This window comes from Micropterus dolomieu, linkage group LG01 (assembly GCF_021292245.1).
Source record: "Micropterus dolomieu isolate WLL.071019.BEF.003 ecotype Adirondacks linkage group LG01, ASM2129224v1, whole genome shotgun sequence".
NCBI lineage: Eukaryota > Metazoa > Chordata > Actinopteri > Centrarchiformes > Centrarchidae > Micropterus > Micropterus dolomieu.
This window is the reverse complement of record NC_060150.1, coordinates 35951095-35969707: the sequence shown is the minus strand read 5'-3', so window position 1 is coordinate 35969707 and position 18613 is coordinate 35951095. Positions and strand designations below refer to the sequence as shown.

The 18613-nt window shown below is 43.0% G+C and overlaps 2 protein-coding genes across 3 annotated transcripts; one reads left to right on the top strand and one right to left on the bottom strand.

Annotated features, from left to right (window-relative positions):
• The first annotated feature begins 4233 nt into the window (after nt 1–4233).
• On the top strand, nt 4234–6242 carry gtf3ab (general transcription factor IIIA, b). Its single transcript, XM_046067839.1, has 9 exons — nt 4234–4423; nt 4540–4634; nt 4730–4826; nt 4926–5014; nt 5117–5190; nt 5270–5350; nt 5443–5675; nt 5760–5813; nt 5997–6242. The coding sequence occupies exons 1-9, from the start codon at nt 4310–4312 to the stop codon at nt 6123–6125; spliced, it is 966 nt and encodes a 321-aa protein (XP_045923795.1). The 5' UTR covers nt 4234–4309; the 3' UTR covers nt 6126–6242.
• Nucleotides 6243–6320: 78 nt separating this feature from the next.
• On the bottom strand, nt 6321–18167 carry lnx2a (ligand of numb-protein X 2a). Of its 2 annotated transcripts, none has more exons than XM_046067383.1 (11): nt 18001–18167; nt 15195–15753; nt 11798–12033; nt 11549–11686; nt 11142–11341; nt 9796–10209; nt 9507–9680; nt 8900–9077; nt 8576–8801; nt 8119–8277; nt 6321–7072 (listed from the first exon to the last, which is right to left on the bottom strand). In XM_046067383.1, exons 2-11 carry the CDS (start codon nt 15596–15598, stop codon nt 6937–6939), a joined length of 2265 nt encoding a protein of 754 aa, XP_045923339.1. In that variant the 5' UTR covers nt 15599–15753; nt 18001–18167; the 3' UTR covers nt 6321–6936. The 2 variants fall into 2 exon arrangements, with proteins under 2 accessions (XP_045923339.1, XP_045923348.1); XM_046067392.1 differs by having other exon boundaries at nt 18005–18167.
• Nucleotides 18168–18613: the final 446 nt, after the last annotated feature.

The window sequence follows — 18613 nt, the reverse complement described above, 5'->3', positions numbered from 1 at the left end:
AGAGAGAGAGCTGCCTGTCATGATGTTGCAGCACCGTACATGTGTGTGTGTGTCACTTGATGTGTGCTGTTTAATCAGTGGAGGCTGAATGGCTGGCTGGTTATGTGACAAATAGGTTATCTCATCCCACCTCAGTACTTTACCTAATATTTACACGAATTAGCAGCAGTTTACAGAGATAGGGCCAGCAGCTGACAGAATGAAGTGTGTGTGTGTGTGTGTGAGAGAGAGAGAGAGAGAGGGACGGGCACCACTTTAATTTTTCTTAAAGTAGACTAGATGTCCCATATACGTTGAGGACTGATTTTTTCTAAAGGCAGAATTTTAAAAAGAGGCACAAAATGAATGTTGTAATCCCTTTTGTGGACAATGGTGCTGAGATAAACCAGCAGAGGTTGTCATTCCTCACCCTTGTAACCCTTTAGGCCTGAGGTCGGGGAATTCAGACACGGGGTCTTATCAGGACAGAGTAATAAGTATCCAACAACCTGCAGAGGTACAACCAGGAAAAAACGATGGAAAAATAAAATGCAATCAATCAATGTGATGGTTGGCAGCCAAAGCCCTTGGTATTGATCAGCAAGGTTTGGATTTTGTCTGTAGTATTTAGATAGGGGGAATGGTGCCTCTGTGGTTTTCAATATTCCCAGCACATCTCAGTTGAGCAAATTGTGGATTGAGAATTATTCATCGCGCATCTATCTTTGACAAATCTATACTGTAGGATGCTCTCTCCCTATAGCATCATATAATATAATAATATACATCTACAGTAAACACTTTATGTGTGTGTGTGTGTGTGTGTGTGTGTGTGCTTTCACAGATGCACCAGAGCGTCATGTGTGGCACTGACTCATGGAAGTTACTGATTAAGGGAACAAAAAGTAAACAGAGAAGGAGCAAGAGAGTGAGAGAAAGAGAGAGAGAGAGGAGGGCAGAAAGATGAGGATAAAAGCTGTGGAGCACTATGAACTCCTTAATCACACACGTTTGACACACACAGATTGAGTCTGTCAGCTCAGCCAGCAGCTCAGAGCAGCAGTATCGACCCAGGGTGTTACATATTAACCACACTCACACAGACACACAGTAGATAATTGGACATGGACACAGGCAGGCTTGCACCGTTTATCCACGATGAGTTGTGTGTGGAAATGTTGCACATTATGAAATTTCACAATTATTACGTTCACCCAGATTACAAAAACACATGTTTTCTCACACTTAATCTCTATCTTGTTGTGCCCAGGTTTTGGGATATCTGACTGAGATTTCTGCATCCATTCCTTGACAGTGGAAATTATTTTGTGGTGCTCAAAGCATAAACAAATTTCTCAGAAGCAGTGTCTTGGTTACTCGGAATAATCCACAAACCTCAGTGTCACCGTTATTTTGGAGCTAGTACTTTGAAAACTACTGTTGGCAATGTGTTCTGTGGAAAATGGACTATTTGCTGTTTAAAAAAAAACAACATTTGTCCAAAATAGTTGGGGGAAGAAATAGGCAACTCTGATCCTTTCTTTGAGTAGAAAAAAAAGTGTGAAAATACTCCATTTCAAGAAAAAATCCAGAATTCAAAATCATACTAGCACAATCGTTTTATCAGCAAAATGTGCTAAGTGTCACAAGTAAAAGTACACATCACGTGAGTGTTGTGATATTATATGTTATTTCACATGTTTTTATATTATAAAGATTTTAAAGCCTCTTGAGGTAAATTTGGCAATTGTGATATTAGGTTATATAAATAAAATTAATTTGACCTGACTTGACCTTAATGTTGGATTGTTCTTATATTTGCATTCATGTGTTCCCAGTATGTCAGTGTTGTGGCAGGTCAAGGTGGAGCTAATTAAAAAATAATTGGGTAGTTTCATCTATAACATTCATCATATTTTATAAGCTCAGCAAAATCTTAATTTGTAACTATACTGTCCAAAGGAAACTTTTGCGCATCACCTTTGGCCACTATTAGACAAAAGATAAACGTAGTGAAGTAAAAAAGTAAAATAAATTGAAAAAAATGCAATGAAAGTAACATAAAAGGAAAGACTGAAGTAAACTACAAACACCTCTAAGTACAGCACCTGAACAAATGTAATGAGTTTCTGCCACCATCTGAAATTCCATTCATCTTTACCCCACTCTAAGGCCTCTCACCATCCCTCATACTCACCTACGTCTTGAAGAAAAAGGTCATTGGTCTTGAGATGAATATTTGTGACTGTGATGCAAGTGTGGGTGTGACAGTGTATATCGACACGATGTGTGTGTGTGTGTGTGTGTGTGTGTGTGTGTGTGTGTGTGTGTGTGTGTGTGTGTTGGGGTTAGGCCTGAAGGTTTGACAAAGACACAAGGAAATCCCACTGCAGGCCAAACAGAGTGCATGCTGTATCTCTGTGTGTGTGATAGGCACGGAGATAGAGTCTGTGTGGTTATCAGAAACAGGGGTGTGTGTGTGTGTGTGTGTGTGTGTGGGGGGGGGGGGGCATGGTCATATATGTGGATATTGGGCCAGCTGTATTGATCCTGGCCCTGACAGCAGAGGTGGAGTAGGTGGTGGTGGTGGGGGCTGATAACAGTGTTAACTGATCCAGGCATGCTTACTTGAAGCATGGGAGGGCACAGAGGTAACGCCCAACAGGCTCTCAATAGGCCTCATTCACAAAAGTCAGTCAAAGGTTTCACATGAGAGCACGGTGTGGGCACAGACGCTGATCTCTAATGTTTAGACAAGCAAATAGTGTTATTGGATTGTCTGTCTTTTTAAATTTTATTTCAAACAAGTCTGTGTAACTTTTGAACGAAAAAATAGCTCTTAAAAAATTAAAAGCTGTATTTATAATCCCACAAACAGACGCACCCTTGTTAAATTCTGCTAAAGCCTTAATTGGTCTGGCGTGACCAGTACTTTATGGTGGCTAATCTTAGCACACGTTAGCAAACTTTGTAAAGACACTGCTAATTCAGTTTGTTTGTTTTGTTGACTTTATGACTCTTCTCTGCTTGTGCTACTGTTGCACAATGGTTTAGCATTTAACCAGTAAAAAATTTTACACAGTCGCGCTTAATATTTGAATTTTTGCATTAATTCAATGGTAGTTTTAGCATTTACATTGCCTTAAAGCAAGACTCTGTCACTTTTAAAAAGAGGAAATAGCACAGCCTGACATTAAAGTGTCAACATCATCCTTGCTCAGTTTAAAACTCTGGAGCTTTGCTGCAGCCTTGGTCTGGTACAACCAGTAGCTTATGGTAGATAATATTAGTTAACTTTGCTGTTTTATGACTCTCTTTTACTCTAAACTGGCATTTTACTCTTATCCTATGATTGTCTCTTGTGGGCACAGTGGCTACTGTTCAGCTAAAGTTAGTCTTGCTTTAATGCAAGACTATGTAACTTTTGGTGAACAGCGGCCACTGTAGCTACAAGAGACACTTCAGCTAAAATAGCACAAGTGGAGAGTCATAAAGGCAGCAAGTAATGTGTGTTGTAGCATTTACCTAAAGTTTGTTAACAGTAGCAAACATTAAGCTACTGGTCATACCAGACCATATAAGGCTGTAGCAGCAAAGTATTAAATTTTGCATTGAATTGAGCAATTATGAATTCAATTTTCCATTTTTAATAGAAAGAATATGTCATTTCTTCTTTCAAAAGTGACAGTCTAGCTATAAGAAAGGTTGATTTAGCTTCAGGTTTGTGGGTTACAAAGGATCACTGAAGACTAAGTTTTGACAACAATAAATCTCAGCTATCAGAAAACAATATTGGAGGGTTGATAAGATTAAGATTAGAGCAGTAAATTCTGTGTGTGTGTGTGATTAATGGAGACAGACAGTCGCCTCTCTCCCTGCCTACGCACTACACACACACACACACACACACGCAGCAGATCAGCAGATAGGGACGCATACTGCAAGGAGCCAGTGTGACATTTTTAAAGCCAGAATCAATCAATATAGAGGAAAGAGTCACGGACATTAATAATGTTTGAGTATCAATGGGATCACTATTAAACTCAGGGGCCTAAATTATTTTCTAGCGTCTTACATGCCAGATGACCTGTACTACAATCCTGAGTGTTTGTAGACTACTACTTGTTGTAGTAAAAATGTTTAAATAAGAAATCAGTTGCATATTTTCCAGTTTTAACGAGGCAGCACACCCCCTTTCTTGCTCTAATTGGTACGTTCCAGCAAGATAAATTAAGCACAGGCGAGCTGCTGGTTGTAGGCCAAAGTCCTGCCCCTTTACTACAAGTTTTGTCTGTGACCACAACACCACATCTGACATTGCTCATTAAAGATGGGGGAGAGGTTGCAAAGTCAAAAAAGTTATGTTTGCTCTTTTTTTGATTGTAAAGCTAAATTCAGTAAGCCATGGAAGCTAGAGGCTCACCTTTGCAAACACACAGGATTGGTAAGTGGCTCTGAACTGCTGGAAGCCGAACTGAACAGTGAGAATTGTTGATGTGGTGTTTAATTGTCTATCAATTACCAGTTTTTGGGGGGTCTCATGTGTCAAATTTCCTTCAGAAACCATTCTCCTGTGAGAACTGTGACAAGAGCTTTTGCACTCGCTATCAGCTCACCAGACATGAGCTCAATCACAGTGGGGAAAAACCACACAAGTAAGCCACTATGTCCCTATTTAACATGACTGGGAAAAAAAGTGTTTCTCAACCTGCCTTACGTCTTTAAACTGTTACCTGCTCTGGTGTCTCAGATGTCTGGCTGATGGATGCTCTGAGGCCTTTGTCACAAATGCCAGCATGAAGAACCACATGGCTCGAGTTCACCAGCACAAGGAGAAGCCATATAGAGTACAATAATTCTAAAGTTCTTCTTTTATATTGTTGTAAGCAGGTTGGTGTTTACTATGCTGCATTAGCATGCTTTTTGCTCTTATTTTTGTCTTTCAGTGTGACCATCAGGACTGTGGAAAGGATTTCCACAAGAGGAACCAACTGAAAACCCATAAGTGTGAGCACCAACAGCTTCTCCCATATCAGTGAGTGGCTACACATGTGATGCAACCAACATTTAGTCTTATTTGCACTTGGCCAGCTCAAATCTTAACTTTTTTTTTGTTTGTTTAAATTTCTTTATATAGTTGTTCCTTCAGTGGCTGTACAAGAGAATTTCCCACTCATGGAAAACTGAAGCATCATGAGAGAGTGCATGGAGGTGTGTTGACAACAAGAAAATTTATTTCTTTTTAATTGGTGTATTTAATCTGGGGGGAAAAACCCTGTCTCTGCTGCAGGATACCCTTGTGAGAATGAGGAGTGTCCTTTTCAGGGAAAGACGTGGACAGAATATCTGAAGCACAGAAAAGAACATAAAGGTATGGATGTAATGCTGGGATGAGTGTCTGTGCACTGCATACCTCTTTTGTTGTGAGCTGTTGAATCACAAATGGCTGGTTTTTGCTCCCAGTCAAGGTGCCGTGTGGAGAGTGCAAAAAGCTGTTTAACAATGCTTGGTTTTTGCACCAGCATGAGCTGCGTGTCCACTCTGGGGAGAAGAGGAAGCTCGCATGCCCCAGAAAAGGATGCGATAAGGAGTTCACTCGTCGCTTCAATTTGGAGAGTCACATTCTGGCAGACCATGAGAATAAGAAGCCCTTCAGCTGTGCATATGCTGGCTGTGGGAAGAGCTTTGCCATGAAGGTAAATCTGCGCGTCAATGACTTTTAAATGTTGGGTCAAATTGCTAATACAGTATAGCTGGTAACTGGTATCATTGTTAATCAGGAAAGCCTGTGGAGACATGGAGTGGCGCATGACCCAGCAAAGAGAAAGCTGAAGGTAAAGTGTCCTTTTGATTGTGTGGTGTGTGTGTATATATATATATATATATATATATATATATATTTTTTTTCTCCCCTGCTTGCACAGGAAATGTGACACTTCTCCTCTCCATCTTGTCCTTGTATCTGTTATGGTGTGTGTGTGTGTGTGTGTGTGTGTGTGGTTCTGTCCCCATTTCAGAAACTGCGTCCTAAAAAGAATCAGCCCTGGCGTATGGCACAGCAGGTCAAACTGGCAGCTGCAGGCAATCAAGCGGACAAACTAGCTGCAAAGCTGCAAAAAACAACTTTAAAGGATGACAAATCTTGAGGCTGCACTGTATTGTATAAACCTGCTTGGATGTGTTAATGGTGAAACAAATCACTAATATTTTTGTTGATTTATACTTTTGTTTTACAAGTGTGAATTAAAGCCTCTAACACAGCACCACACTAGCATCTTTCTCTGGCTGTGACTGTTCCTAAAATTACCTCCCACTCCCAAAGCACGCTATGGAGCCATTAATCCTCTGAAGGAATGTTTATTAAACAACACACATTCACACATGTATAAAATTCCAGCTGATGGGACAGCTGTTTGTCATGGTGATGAGGCCTAAGGGCAGTTGAGCCCCCAGGGTGCGGCAGGTTTCTAAGGCCTGAGGCTTATTCAGCTGGATACAGCGCTGGTGTTGCAGAAATTCTTGATTTAGCGTGATCACAGGTCATTATCTCTACTTTATTTTTGTCTTTTTCTTAAATATATTCTAGCTCTACCTGCAACGATGCATCCACCTGAATACAGCCCTGGATTCTACAACTGCCTGGTGAGGTGAATATAGCACAGATCGCCTGTTAACAGTTGCAGTACCAAGACAACATGACCATATGATCTCAGCAGTGTATTTGAGTGCAGTCTGTCGAGTGACGTGGCACGATCTGGATCAGTTCCCACCTGGTCAGGACAGCCTTGGTCCTGCTGAGTCTACTACAGTTCTGAATGCTTTTGGTCCTGGATTAAGCCCAGTATGGAGTGATGTACAATAGCGTGTACCAGTTCACTTTGGCCAAGGTTGTTCCCAATATAGAACATTCTGGGTGGACTCGGCGTGGTGTACAGGCTTGCTTATGATCTGGCCCAGTTATACCAGGCTACCAGGCCAGGAGACCACAGTAAGCGCCACCCGGCTGCGCTGCTCCTTCAGCATGGGCACCAGTGCAGAGTGGCTCATTCCTGCTGTCGATAGGCCATTGACTGCCACAATCATGTCACCACACCTACAGACAAATCAGGATGGATTATAAACAGGACCTGACAGCCATTAAAATAGCTCTACATTATGGAACATATGAAACATTCGGTTCAGCAGTGGCTTGCATATTATGTTTGAAAATCTGGCAAAAATGTTCATATTTGTTACTGTCAACAATTCCCATGAAATAAAACGAAAGAATAAAAGTGAGCTAAGTTAGTGATTTAATTGACAGAAATAAGTAAGACACTTTTTTTTTGTCATTTAGGTAATTCTTTTAACAATCTCAATGTATTGCCTCCAGCTTCTCAAATGTGAATATTTACTGATTTTGCTGGTCTACTATGAGGGGAAAAAACAGTCTCTTTGTTAATCAGATAAAACAAGCTATTTGTGGATGTCACTTTGGACTCTGGGAAATTGTTTGATTATCAAACTTAAACAGTTCTTAGTTGTTCAGTTAATTGTTGGTTTTGGTCTGTTCATGTAATTTCTCAATAGACGTATCCTTTATTTTAGAAAGAATTACCTATATGTTTAAAAAGAAAGGAAGAGCCAGGGCAGAAAATCCTCATGAAATTTAATTTAATCCAGTTCATTTGTGGCAACCTAAATTTAACAAACTGCTATCTTTGGGACATGTTCTAAAAATTTCAAAGACATTTGTAAGAAGAGCACCTCTGCTTTTCAACTGCAGAACAAGGTTTACCTACCTTTTCAATCCAACAATCTTTCTAACTTACATTAATTTATATTCACTTATATTAAATGCTTTGGTTTATTGGTAGCTGTTTGCGTTGCTGATGACACAGCAAGCTCGGTTTAAAAATGAAACTATCTATTTAGAAAGGGGGGGTGTACAGTAAATAACTGCAGATCTTTATTATTAAATGTACTGAAACTGAACAAATTGTTTTGTTCTTGTAATGCACTCCATAGGCGCGGCCTATCATCATGCCACTCTTATCAATCACCAACTGGAGGTCACAGTTTCTCTACCTGCCAATTCACCACTATGCCACTGCTAACATAAGCCACAGATAGTCACATGAAGAGCAACTGATCACTCACTTGAGGCGGCCGTCGTAGTACGCAGGTGTGCCGAGGACAATGGTCTTGATAAAGAAGGCCTGGTTGCCGTGGCTTTCCTCGTATCCCCCAACGATGCTGAAGCCCCAGCTGCCTGGGTGGCTCCTCCGCAGTACGATCTCGTGACTACTGTGCAGGTAGCTGCAAGAAAAGAAGAGAGCAGAGTGAAGGGAGGCTGGACAGATAGTATAGATCTGCTGCATCATCAAAGGACCAAAGATGCTGCTTCAGTTTAAAAAAAATGCGTATTGAAAATCTTAGTCTTTCAAATACATTAAAAGTAGTGGAAAATGCCAGTGGGATAATTTCACCTGTTTCTAAACATGTTTCAAGAAATTTCTAAAATCAACCCTAACCCGCCACATCTAAATTCAGAGCTATACTATATTTAAAGGCAAATGTGTGCCTCCGTCATCCTTCCTCTCCTCTGTGTGCTCACCTGGGTAAGCCCAGCCACATGACCCACGAGGGGGACCAGTTGGCATCAAAGTCGCTGTCATGTGTGTGAGGCAGCAGCTCGTCATGGTCGGGCTCTTCCAACATGCTGACCTCCAGCACCCGCAGCTGGACTGAAGGTGAGGCGGCACTGGCCTTCAGGGTGCCCACAGCCTCACTGTGGCTGAGGTATGTTAAGTCCTCCCCATTGATGCTCAGCAGGATGTCACCTGAAGGAGGAGAGGAAGAAGGTGCTGTAGTTTCTGATGTAATGCTTTTGATTTGGCTGAAATGTTCCTGTTATTGTCGTTCCAGATGCAGCGTTCACCTCGTTTGATTCGTCCATCCCTCGACAAGCAGCCATGTGGTTGGACGCTGGTCACAAAGATTGGCAGCTCCCCGCTCTTACTGCCCCGCCCTCCTGCGACAGTCATGCCCAAAGACTCAAGGGGTTCCTTCTTCACAGTAATGTGTTTCTCCTTACAGGTCACACACTTGGAAAGGTCCTGGGTATAATCACACATACACACACACACGGCTTCAGGCTCTACAACAGAAAATGTGTCCATTCACAGGTAAATGTTCTTCAGTCTACTTACTCTTTGTACATCATTGTTTTCAGTTTACTGATTTTCATGGAGCCATTTGGTTTAAACTGATTTTCATCTCATCAAAATGCATCCACTAATAAAAAGTAAAGAGAAAAATAGGTGGGAAATGCAGATGAGTGCCTAAAAGTTATAAAAAGAAATTTAGTTTTTAATCCAAATTACATTTTTTTTCCCCCCACACTAATGTTTATATAAATCATTTTTAAAATCTGAAATCCCCATGTCATTAAATATTTGAAATAAATAAAAACATGTCAAAATACCCCCAAATACACAATCTTAACATGTGTACAAACATACTAATTCACACACACATCTACTCACTCTGTGAGTGCTGGTGCGTGAGAGGTGTATGGGCACAGGACTCGGGGTAGAGCTGTGGTTAGGCAGGAAGTGATCAAGGCAGTAGAGGTCTCTGGTGGAGCTTGATTTTGGCGGTGGAGGAGGAGTTGGTTTGCTGGGTCGGCCAATGAGCAGGTGGACTCGCTCTCCACTGGCCTAATAAGACACAGATTTTCTTTTCCTCACTCACATTTTCTTTTCTGTTGTTCTTGTTTCTGCTTCTAAATAATACCAAAAGAAATCTAGCCTGAATGACCATGTGCATCCTCACCTGTATGATCTGCGCAGCCTGCTCCGGGGTGCCGTGGCGTAGATCCTGGTCGTTGACTGCCAACACACGGTCGTTGCTCCGCAGTCTGCCATCTTTCGCTGCCAGGCCTCCCTCCAACAGATCCAACACAAACACTCCTGACTCATCCGTTCGCCGTACCAGCTTGATGCCGAGCTGCTCTGTTGAGTCCCTCTTGTGTAGGGTGATTCTCAGTGTGGCAGGGCTGGACGGGGTGCCCTCAGGGGTGGAGCAGGGGGCATGGGGCACAGCCGGTGTGGAAGAAGAAGAGGAGGGAGGCGCCCGGGAGGCACAACGGCGCTCCCTAAGCACAGTCAGCTGTAAAGTGGTGCAGGGGCGTGCCAGTGTAGAGCGGGCAAAACTGTGGGGGACGTTACTGATGTCCACGTTGTTAACCTTGGGATAAAGATGAGTCAAAGGAAAGTTTGGGCAATTAATGTGTTGTCATTAATTATTTTTGGGGCAGCACAACAAACTGCAAACACCACAATAAAGTTGATATACAGCTGACACAGAGCAACATTAGCATGGTGAGTCTTCTTACTCTGGTCATCTTTGTTTTGGTCTCCACCAACTCCTGAGAAAAAAATTTGGCTGTTTAGCAGCTAAATGCTCCACTATGCTTACCAGCTAGTGGCTAACCTTTCCTGTCTGCCTTTTGTTGTTCGGCATGTAGCACACATTTGCTTCATTTGAGCTTACCTCGCTGAAAACAGGCAGGTGGAAATTAGGTTAATGAAAGCATTTAGAGTGAACTAAAACAGTAAAGTTGTGGGCCTTAAAACCAAAACAATTAGCTCAAAGATGCTAACTTGCACCTTAGAGGTGAGGGGAACTGCACAATTGGTGATCATTTTCTCTGCATTTTTCAAATAGAAGTAGTTCTGTGATCCATTATTAAAAATAATATTGATTAGAGCAGCTTTAAGTAGGTAGAAAAATAATCAAAATTTGATTTAGGAGAAAGAGCAACAAACTTTACCAACAGATTTTCTTTATTAAAGAAAAAACATTAAGAAATGATTCAGGTGAGGTGAGATATCCTTAAACTCTGCTCACAGAAATGTACATTTTTTGAAGTAAATTACTAATAAAATATACCAACATATAATATACTTGATACTGATACTATTGTCTGCCATAACAGCTACTAATAGAATGGATCTTGAATGAAAACAATCACTAATTGTTAAAGTGAAGCTCTGAAGTTTTGGGAGCTCCGGTCTTGTATGAAAATGGGCTAGTGTGTTTGGTAAAATCACGTCAAATCTTCCTTGAAGACACAATAAAAACAATACTTTTTTTTTTTAATTGACCAAGTCTTTCACCTGTAGTATCTGATCCCCGGCCAGCAGCCGCCCATCTCGTGCAATGACCCCGTCTCTGTACACTTCCTGAATCACGATGTTGATGAGAGGCGTCTCATTTCCCCCAACGACGCTGATGCCCAGCTCAACATACGGGTTCGCCCGGTGGACCTCTATGGCAGTTATCTCTCCTTCAGGAAGCGAGGGCAACTTCACACAGCCTTAATGGACACACAAATCACATTACACAGCTGCATTTCAGAATTCAATTTCCACATCCTCCCAACCTTTAACATAATGTTGCCTGAATGTGATTATCCCGTCATCTAAGATTATGGCTATTACAAGAAAGATAAGCTGCAGTATTTCATATCTCAGATCTCTCCTTCAGGAGGATGCTCAGTCTAAGGGAGGAAGTGATATCATACCCTCTTCAGCAGAGAGAGGAGGAGACTCAGGGCAGTCCCAGCCAGAGGAGGTGGAGCTGACAGAGCGGAGTAGATGGATGCAGGGATTACTGAGGGGCCGCTTCACCCTGGGGACCACACACTCCAACCCTACCACACCTAAAGACATGAAGACATGGATGCCATTTCTACTGTGTCAATCTAAGCTGTACTGACTTCATTGACAATCTAAATCTCTTCACTTCGGAAAAAGCCAGCAGAGCGACTCACTGTCTTCCTCCGTGCTCTCCTCAAAGGCAGGGTTGTCGAGGCCGGCGTCATCAGTCCACGCGGGCCCATTACCGCTGGTGTTATTTGGTCCAGAGGGTGGAGACGGTGTGCGGTCCCTCAGGTCTGTCTGCGGGGATCCCGGTGACCTGGGAGGGCTGGTCACCATCGCTCGCTCATCCCCGCTCTCACATCGCGGGCCGTCCACGCTCGTCTGCTGACACCGTGTCCCGGGGCACCTTTCACCAAGCAACAGGCGTCAGTTTGTTAGTCCATCTGACGTGTAAAGAAAATCAGGTTCAGCATCAGTTAATTTAATGGGACGCAGTGGAGCCCATTGGGGAAAGTCTCTTTTTGCTTGCCCGCTCCTTGAAGTGAGATTATAATTTTTGTAGGAAAGCTCCCAACTGGATTCTGGAAACACTGATCTGTCACTGCTGCATATCCTGATTTATTTCTATTCTTTAGATGTAGGGCAGCATTAAAGACTATACAAGTGTATGTGGGAATATCTGTGGGGGTGCAAATGTATATGTGCATGTGACCATGTCTATCTTGTGTAACTCGCATTTCCAAATGCTTTCCATGTCAGACATGTACATGTGCAGAATAGAAAATAGTGGAAAAAAGTCCATCACAATTTCCCAAAGTCCACAATGACTCAACAGTCTAAAACCTAAAGATATTCAATTTACAATGATATAAAACATAGAAACCCAGCAAATACTCACATTTGACAAGCCGAACCCAGTAAAAGATTGGCATTTTTGCTTTATAAACCACTTGAATTATTGGATAATAACACAGAGGTCAGTCCCAAAAAAGCTCAACCACTCTGAGGCATTCTTTCCATCAAAATGAACGCAAATCTGGTGGAGATAGATTCACCAGTTCTGTCCCACAAATAGAAAATCTTCACTGAGAGAGAATTAAAAATAAACACTGACAGACTGACTCAAGGGATCAATGTGGTATTTACTGTAAGCAGCAACTACAGTATGAGCTGGCTGAATTATTTAAATGCTTCTGTTCTTCCACCTAAGAAAAACAGGACCATGAAAACAGATATTGCTGTCCCACGATTCTTGCTGTGGCATTATTCAAAATAGAAAACCAGTGTAGTATTGAATTCTCTTACACATCTATCTATCCATAGAGTTTCCATTGAGACCACTATGTAAAACTTGGACAGGCTAAGCTCATGTAAAGACTTTAATTCAAGTAGGCCTACTTTGCTTCAAGAACAGTGAAAGTACCTTAGTCCTCACATACAGGCTGTCAGTAATAAGATCAACCAGCCCAGCTTGACCACAGTGGAACGCTGCGGCCTGGCACTTGTCTTTTAATCTAATGTCCAGTGATTCCTAATCTTCAGCGTAAACAATGTTGACTGACAAAGTTGCACAGCGACAGCAGACTCTCAGCTACTGCTACAATCTGAGACCTAAATTCGCAGGGTAGGGGAGCGGTGAAACCCACGTGGGCCTGAGGTTTAATCTTCAAAGAATGTCACGTTAGTCCTCACGGTGACACGTTTGATCGGTCTTAAATTTCACCTTTGAATGTCTTCACAACCTGACATGATGTGTTTGCTGAGATGTACCTTGTCTTCTGATGTGACTGTTAAAAAGGCCTGGACAAGGAGACTGTTCACAGTAAACTTTAAATGGGCTGCACCTGTAAAAAAACCCAAACCTGAACCTTAGTTCTGGATAAGAGAAACGCTACCAGAAGATTCAGGAGCTTTCTGTCTTGTCTTAAAGCACAGACTACGTGACTTTTGAAAGATGAAATAAAGCATTTTTACTCGCAAAAATGAAATGAATGTTAAATTCAGAGGCATTAAAATAGACCCTTCCTCACTTTAATACACTTAGGGGTTTTGCTGCTACAGCCTTACTTAGTGTGGTGTGACCAGTAGCTTATGGAGGCTAATATTAGCTAACGCTTGCTAAATTTAGACAAACTTTTTGCTATGTAACGACATTATTAACTGAGTCAGTTCACTGACTTTTTGACTCTTCTCTGCTCATGGTTCTGCTAAATTAACTTTGACCATTGTCCTGTAATTGTCACTCGTAGCTACAGTGGTTGTCATTAGGCAAACGTTACATAATCTCACTTTAAAGACATAAAACAACTTGTCAGCGATAGCTTGTTAGTGTGAGCTTATTAAGGAAAATCTTCTTGATTTAGCTGAGTTGTTGGTGGTCACTGGGTATTGAGTTGGCAAGCGTCATAACACCAATGGATGGCTCCTTAGCAACAGATCCCATATTATAAAATGTTTAACTATATAGAAGTTTGCTGCTAAATCGATAACACCGATCATAATATTGGTCCTCTCAATTGAGGCTAGGTTTTCACATATTTAGAGCATTTTCTGATCAGGAGATTTCTACCAAGCGAAGTAAAACCACTATATCTGTGTATAATCTCCAAGAACTGCTACTTTATTTCATTTCTCCTGATATGCAAAATTACACTACTTCCATCCGTGTAACAGCAACAACGACCTAACCTGGATTCCCTATGGCAACTCTGATGCACAGACCTACACACACACACACACACACACACACATATACACACACACAGTCTTGCATTTCAGTGCAAGACAGGCCAACAGAGACAGCAAGAAAGAATTGAAACAGAGAGGCAGACAGAAAGAACGATGGAGGAAACCAGTGAGAGAAAGTTGCAGTTTTGCCACCCCTAGTCAAGTTGATCTCACATCCTGTCTTGTCCGACTCACCACAGGCCAGGGTTTCCCTTGGCTGTCTCACAGAAGAAATGGTTGAAAAGATCTCTGCTGTTGAAGTTGCTCAGCATGATTGCAGAATGAGAACATGGAGCTCCTGGTCAACCAACCCATGACTGCGGTAGGGAACCACTAATCCCCCGTCACATGACCTACAGCCCAATAATCCCCTCAGGGTCTCACAGCACCTGGTCCAAATGGGCCAAAAGCCAAAGCGTATGGATCGACGGAAACCCTTGAGGTTAACGATGGCTGGTGTAAGTCTGGAGTTAGACTTACACCAGCAACTATTATTTTCATTATAGATTAATCTGTCAATTACTCTCTCCATTGATAGATGAATGGGTTGATCTAGAAAATATCAGAATGGGGAAATATGCTTGTTACAATTTCCCATAGCCCAAAGTGATGTCCGACCAACCAATCACAACCCAAAACTATTAAGTTTATTACCACAGAAGACAATACTTTCAAAATGACTTAAACAAGTGAGCAGTCTGATTGACTCCAGTACAGCTACAATAAAGCTGCATCATCCTGGTTGTCATGCATGCACAGTGTGTCATCAGTGAGTATGTGAGTGTGTGTTTGCACTCATAAAAGCATTCATCTATTATGTCTGCATGTAAGCTTCATTACCTGTGTTTGAGGTGTGCCTCCAGGTCACATCGTGGCATGCTGAGGGAGCAGACTGGGGTCAAAGGGCAGGACACAGACAGCTTGTCCAGCAGCTTGTGCACCAGTATGCTGGATCTGCGGCACGCCTGCAGCTGCAGCCGTGTCCTGTCCAGCGGGCAGAAGTCCCTCTCCTGGAGGAAACTACGCAGGCAGCGGGCGCAGAAGGTGTGTCCGCACGGTGTGTCGAGCGGCTGCACCAGCGGCTGCAGGCAGATGTGGCACACCAGGTCATCGTCCACTTCCAGACGATAGTTGAAAAGGTGGTTCTCCCAGCTGCGGTGGATCTGGCCACACTCAGAACACAGAGCCTCCAAGGCTGGCTCCAACGGCCCGGCTAGACCCACCTCGCAGCCTGGGCTGCCCATCTCTACTCCTTCAGCACAACTCAGCTTTGGCACAAATGACTCCAGTGGGGCTGCAGTGTTGGGAAGGGGCACACACACTCCTATCCCATAAGCTTCACAACATGAACAAGTTGCAGAGAGGACAGATGCCCCCCAGTGGCTGATGGCACATCACCCTGCAGGTCAGAGGTCAAAGCGAGAGAGTTAAACAGCTGTTTCAGAAAAACAACAAGTTTGTGATTATGTGCTTGTGCATTTATTCATGTGGCAAATGCTTTGTGCACGTGTATCCACGTGTCTGCACGGGATCGAGAGTGGCACTGTGTGTCAGTGAGTGTGCTGAGATTATATATTGCTGCTCCTGTCCACTAATCTGGCAGTATAATCTCTCTTTTGCTCTCGCCTGCTGCAATCTTCCAATTCCACAGAGAGGGAATTATCTGGGATTGAGGCAGAGAGAGGACACAGATCAGAGGAAGTGGGATTGGGAAAGCAACCGAGAGGGAAAATAGTGCCAGCGAGAGGTAGAAAGGAGGAGGGACAGAGCGAGGAAGAAGAACATAAAAGATAAGAAGAAGGGCGAAAGAGATTAATGGGATGTAGAAATATGAAAGTGACATAAAAGAAGACAAAGAAAATGAGACAGGAGAGAGGATGGGTGAGGCTCTGAAAGGAAGTCAAGTCCACGAAAGAGATGGAAACAAAAAAAGATAATTCATTAAACATCCCCCACAGCGAACTTGATATTTCTGCCTCAGACAGATGTACAGTAGATGCACTCAGTCTCCTCTGTGACAGAAAAGAGAACATGCCTAAAGCAAAGTCTTGAAATATAGCACTCCACCGAGGAGACTGCGTCCCCAGAGCTGATGCGCTGTACGTGCTGATCGTTTCACATCCAAAGCCATTCAGACCTTCAGACGTTCTGTCAGCCGAGCCGAGCGTGTGCGTGGGCCCTGGTGCTGTCGGCGGACAGCAGAGGGCGTGCCTCAGCACACAGCAGGCCAGCCAAGCCACAGTGACTACCTGCCTCTGTTCCAGCGGGGGTCTGGTCCTGTCTCCATGACGACCTGGAGCCTGTTCAGCGGGGCTTGACATTCAGAGTGTAGCTGGAGAAGGATGCAGACAACAGATGCACTTCTCTCAGCATGATGCTCTGCTCCTCCCCGGTACAGCCTGAGAGCCTGTCAGACGATGATGAGAGCCCCCTTGGATCCTTTTTTTTGCTTTTTTCGTCTCGTCTACATGGCTACCCATTTCTGTGACAACCTGTCTCTCCTGTCTCCTCGGCTGCCGGACCGGTAGTTACTTATTTCGGCCTCCTTTAAGTACGTGCTCCTGTCTGTGTGTGACTGGCTGCTTCTGTCTCTATCCCGCAGCTGGACATGAATTAATCATGAGGACACAAGGCTTCTCTGTTCCTATAACAAAGCTGTGACATCACCACATCACACACACACACACAGACTTGTGGATATACACGCAGGCATACGTCTGCACACGCAAAAGCAAAAACACACATCGTGCGCAAGAGCTTTTTAGGTACCAGATCCTGCAAATAGTCTTTATCAATAAGTAAAGTCTTCAGGTTTTTACTGTGACAGCAGCCATGAAAAGCACTTAAATCTATTTTAAACATAGCCAGACTCTGTAGCGACAGATTCCTTTACACAAGTCACATAAAGACTGGCAAATGCTTTTGAAATTTCTCTCTTTTAATTCCAGTGTGTGTGTTTGTCTGTGTGAGAGTCCAAGGCCATGCTGTTATTGTCATTACACTGCTTTCTATATTAATAAATAACAGTCTTGGCCCTGCACCTGTCTCTGCTCATTATTCTTTTTTCTTTTTTTTGTCTCTCCACAGATGACAATCTACTCTCACAACATGAACAACATTGCCAGCAGGAATTACATTTTCAAATAAGATGAAATGATGTTTTAAGGCCAGAGATTTTAAATCTCAGGTCCTGTCGGCTTAGCCTACATTTTCATAAACCCCATCTCGTCGTCTCTTATCTTTAAAAAAGGCTGATGGCCACTTGCAAGAACGGCTCTGCTGCTAGGTCTGTTGCAATAGGCTGCTTTTGTTCACAACAGTCAGACATGCAATGATAACATCAAAACCTGATCCTGATATAATTGACAACAATTCAAATCATTTCCCCCCCACTGTCATAGCCATTACCTTGGCAACGCACCAACTGAAGTGTCATGATGTATAAGATGCCCGCAGGCGTTGAACACATTTGATAAGACGAGAGCATTTTTTTAATCATTGCCCCCATCTGTCTGACTCTATCCCACCCTCCACAGGCGGAGAAGCTAGGACAGATGAAGCAACAACGGCAATATCAGTGCAAACCCAGCCACACACTGACACCGCTCGTGCAAGCACTGAATATAAGCAGATGTAATAATATTACCTACAGCGGCTGCTCCTCCGCGCCGTGCGCTCCGGCCCCAAAAAGGGGGAAGATTATTAGCTGCGGGACCTCAATCACGCATTCACCGCAACGGCCCGTTCCGCAAACCTGCACGAAAACGCCCCCGTGCCTTTGGCGGCGCTGGCCCCGCCCACTGCTGTCAGTCAACGGGGCTGGGCGGGGCCTGCGGGTGTCAATCCAGAGCAGAATCAGGGGTGGCTTCCAAACTGCCTGATTAAAACGGGATTTTTTCTAATGGGATATCTTCTAAATTACTGTGATGTAAAATCAGGAGTTTTAATGGATACAGAAAAGTTCGAATGTTGTACAATTGTTTATTAATTTTGGCTAATCAATAACTACCGATGCGGAGTTATTACCTATTAGATAGCCATATCTGTCTTGGTATGATGCATTTTTTGATAAGGTTAGGTTTTTTATGGTTATGCTGTTTCAACATGAATGATTATATTGTACTGCCATAAACTGTTTTCCATAAACGGTTAGTTTGTCAGTGAAACCAACATTCTCACAAGGCACCTCTTCACAAGGGGTTTTAAGTTGTAACTTATGGCTGTATTAATTGTTAATAATTAATTGTGTAATGCTTTGT

Excerpts from the sequence above, each read along its gene's own strand:
- gtf3ab (XM_046067839.1), top strand. The coding sequence starts at position 4,310 with ATGGGGGAGAGGTTGCAAAGTCAAAAAAGTTATGTTTGCTCTTTTTTT. Across the intron at positions 5,191-5,269 it reads TCATGAGAGAGTGCATGGAG|GATACCCTTGTGAGAATGAG; the intron begins GTGTGTTGACAA and ends TCTCTGCTGCAG. Across the intron at positions 5,676-5,759 it reads GGAAGAGCTTTGCCATGAAG|GAAAGCCTGTGGAGACATGG; the intron begins GTAAATCTGCGC and ends ATTGTTAATCAG.
- lnx2a (XM_046067383.1), bottom strand. The coding sequence starts at position 15,598 with ATGGGCAGCCCAGGCTGCGAGGTGGGTCTAGCCGGGCCGTTGGAGCCA. Across the intron at positions 11,687-11,797 it reads GGAGAGCACGGAGGAAGACA|GTGTGGTAGGGTTGGAGTGT; the intron begins GTGAGTCGCTCT and ends TCATGTCTTTAG. Across the intron at positions 7,073-8,118 it reads TACTACGACGGCCGCCTCAA|GTGTGGTGACATGATTGTGG; the intron begins GTGAGTGATCAG and ends ATTTGTCTGTAG.